A 2,500-nucleotide genomic window follows, 5' to 3' on the forward strand; every position below is an offset into this window, starting at 1 on the left:
AAACAACACAAACAACACAAACATCACAAACAACACAAACAACACAAACATCACAAACATCACAAACAACACAAACAACACAAACAACACAAACAACACAAACAACACAAACATCACAAACAACACAAACAACACAAAAAACACAAACATCACAAACATCACAAACAACACAAACAACACAAACATCACAAACAACACAAACAACACAAACATCACAAACAACACAAACAACACAAACAACACAAAAAACACAAACATCACAAACATCACAAACAACACAAACAACACAAACAACACAAACATCACAAACAACACAAACAACACAAACATCACAAACATCACAAACAACACAAACAACACAAACATCACAAACAACACAAACATCACAAACAACACAAACAACACAAACAACACAAACAACACAAACAACACAAACATCACAAACAACACAAACAACACAAACATCACAAACAACACAAACAACACAAACAACACAAACATCACAAACAACACAAACAGGCGCCATCTTTGAGTCTGTATCTAGTTCTTCTGTACATCTGATCCTCTGAAGTTAACTGTTCAGCAAAGGTTACCGTGGTGATTTACCTGGTTACCGTGGTGATTTACCTGGTTACCGTGGTGATTTACCTGGTTACCGTGGTGATTTACCTGGTTACCGTGGTGATGTATCCCTGCCTGACAGCCTGTTGAGCTGCTGATTGTGAACTTACGTTGTCATGGTGTCCGCTGATGGCCGACTCCTCCTCCTTCGCCCTCATCAGGTCGACGTCTCGCTCGTAGTGACTGACCTCCGTCAGCGTGCGCGGGATGTACGCCTTCTTAAACACCTGGGGGGGCAGACAGGTTACGGGGGGGTCAAAGGTCATACAGACTGAGGCAGGTGAGATTAATCAACATGTCTGTTACCTCCTCATCCACTCCATCTTGATCTGACCGCTGCTCTGACGTCCGCTCCGCCGCGATCGTCATCGCCTGTCAACCAATCAGAGACAAGCAAACACAGTCAGGCAGGAAAGCGGATCAATGACCCTCAGCTGTGACTGACAGGCAGCAGTTTGATATTAACAAACAACAATAACTTGATTTTATTGATCAGATTCTTTTAACCAGTCAAATAAAAACATCTCACACACAGAGACAATCAATAAATCAATATATCAATGAAGCTGTATGTTGCGTCCAGACCTTCTCCAGGTATTGATCGATGTTATGGCAGGTGATCGACGGGTCGGTGATGAAGTCAAACAGCTCTCTGACCGTCATCACCGCGACGCCGTGCTTCACAAAAAACTCTGCGAAAAAAACAGACCGACAGAAGTTTCAATGGAAGTTACAGACGGCGGAGCGTGTTTACAACAGCAGAAACTCATAATGCTGCGGCGGCGGCTGCGGCTGCTGCGACTGCTGCGGCGGCGGCTGCTGCGACTGCTGCGGCGGCGGCTGCTGCGACTGCTGCGGCGGCGGCTGCTGCGACTGCTGCGGCGGCGGCTGCGGCTGCTGGGGCTGCTCCTGCGGCGGCGGCGGCTCACCATTGACATTGCTGCAGTCTTTCCTGAGGAACTCGAGAGCATGGGGATGATCATGTTCCACCGACTGCGACACGTCGATGATGTAAGCGTCTCCGTTGTGATATCTGCACACATAAACAAACATCACAGTGAGTCAGACAGGAAGTTGGTTTTGATTGGGCTCTGTGTGGTGGGTGTGGCCTGTTGGTGGGCGGGGCCTTACAGCATGTTGAACTCGCTGAGGTCGGCGTGGACGAGTCGAGCATCCTGGAACATTTTCCTCATGTTCTGTAGAACCTGCAGGTAGAGTTCCCGAGCTTTCGACTCTGACAGCGCAGCGTTCTTCAGCAGAGGAGCCGGCCTGATTGATTAATACAGGAGGTGATCAATACATGACATCACAGCCACCGTTACTGTGCGATCACTCTGATTGGTTCTTACATGTTGTCTTTTCCAATGAAGCTCATCAGCAGAACGTGACTCCTGAGCAGAAGAGGTTCTGGACTCGGGATCCCCGCCGTCTGCAGCCTGAAACACACACACAGCCAGGTTCTACTGGGTTCTACTGGGTTCTACCAGCCCGTCACATCTGGTTCTACTAGGTTCTACGAGGTTCTACCAGCCCGTCACATCTGGTTCTACTGGGTTCTACCAGCCCCTCACATCTGGTTCTACTGGGTTCTACGAGGTTCTACCTGCCCCTCACATCTGGTTCTACTAGGTTCTACCAGCCCCTCACATCTGGTTCTTCTAGGTTCTACCAGCCCCTCACATCTGGTTCTACTAGGTTCTACCAGCCCGTCACATCTGGTTCTACTAGGTTTCTACGAGGTTCTACCAGCCCCTCACATCTGGTTCTACTGGGTTCTACGAGGTTCTACCAGCCCGTCACATCTGGTTCTACTGGGTTCTACCAGCCCCTCACATCTGGGTTTACTAGGTTATACCAGCCCATCAGATCTGGTTCTACT

The 2,500-nt window shown here is 48.4% G+C and overlaps 1 protein-coding gene across 1 annotated transcript in view; it reads right to left on the reverse strand.

Moving 5' to 3' along the window:
- The window catches only part of riok1 (RIO kinase 1 (yeast)), a 16,326-nt gene that overhangs the window by 9,274 nt on the left and 4,552 nt on the right, over window positions 1-2,500 (reverse strand). The window contains exons 11-16 of the mRNA XM_042427623.1: window positions 1,971-2,057; window positions 1,753-1,890; window positions 1,551-1,654; window positions 1,207-1,313; window positions 928-993; window positions 732-848 (exon numbers count right to left, since the gene is read on the reverse strand). Of these exons, the coding sequence (XP_042283557.1) occupies window positions 732-848; window positions 928-993; window positions 1,207-1,313; window positions 1,551-1,654; window positions 1,753-1,890; window positions 1,971-2,057 (619 nt within the window). The remainder of the gene's footprint in view (window positions 1-731; window positions 849-927; window positions 994-1,206; window positions 1,314-1,550; window positions 1,655-1,752; window positions 1,891-1,970; window positions 2,058-2,500) is intronic.

The sequence above is a fragment of the Thunnus maccoyii genome, chromosome 12 (assembly GCF_910596095.1).
Source record: "Thunnus maccoyii chromosome 12, fThuMac1.1, whole genome shotgun sequence".
In the NCBI taxonomy this organism is placed as follows: Eukaryota; Metazoa; Chordata; class Actinopteri; order Scombriformes; family Scombridae; genus Thunnus; species Thunnus maccoyii.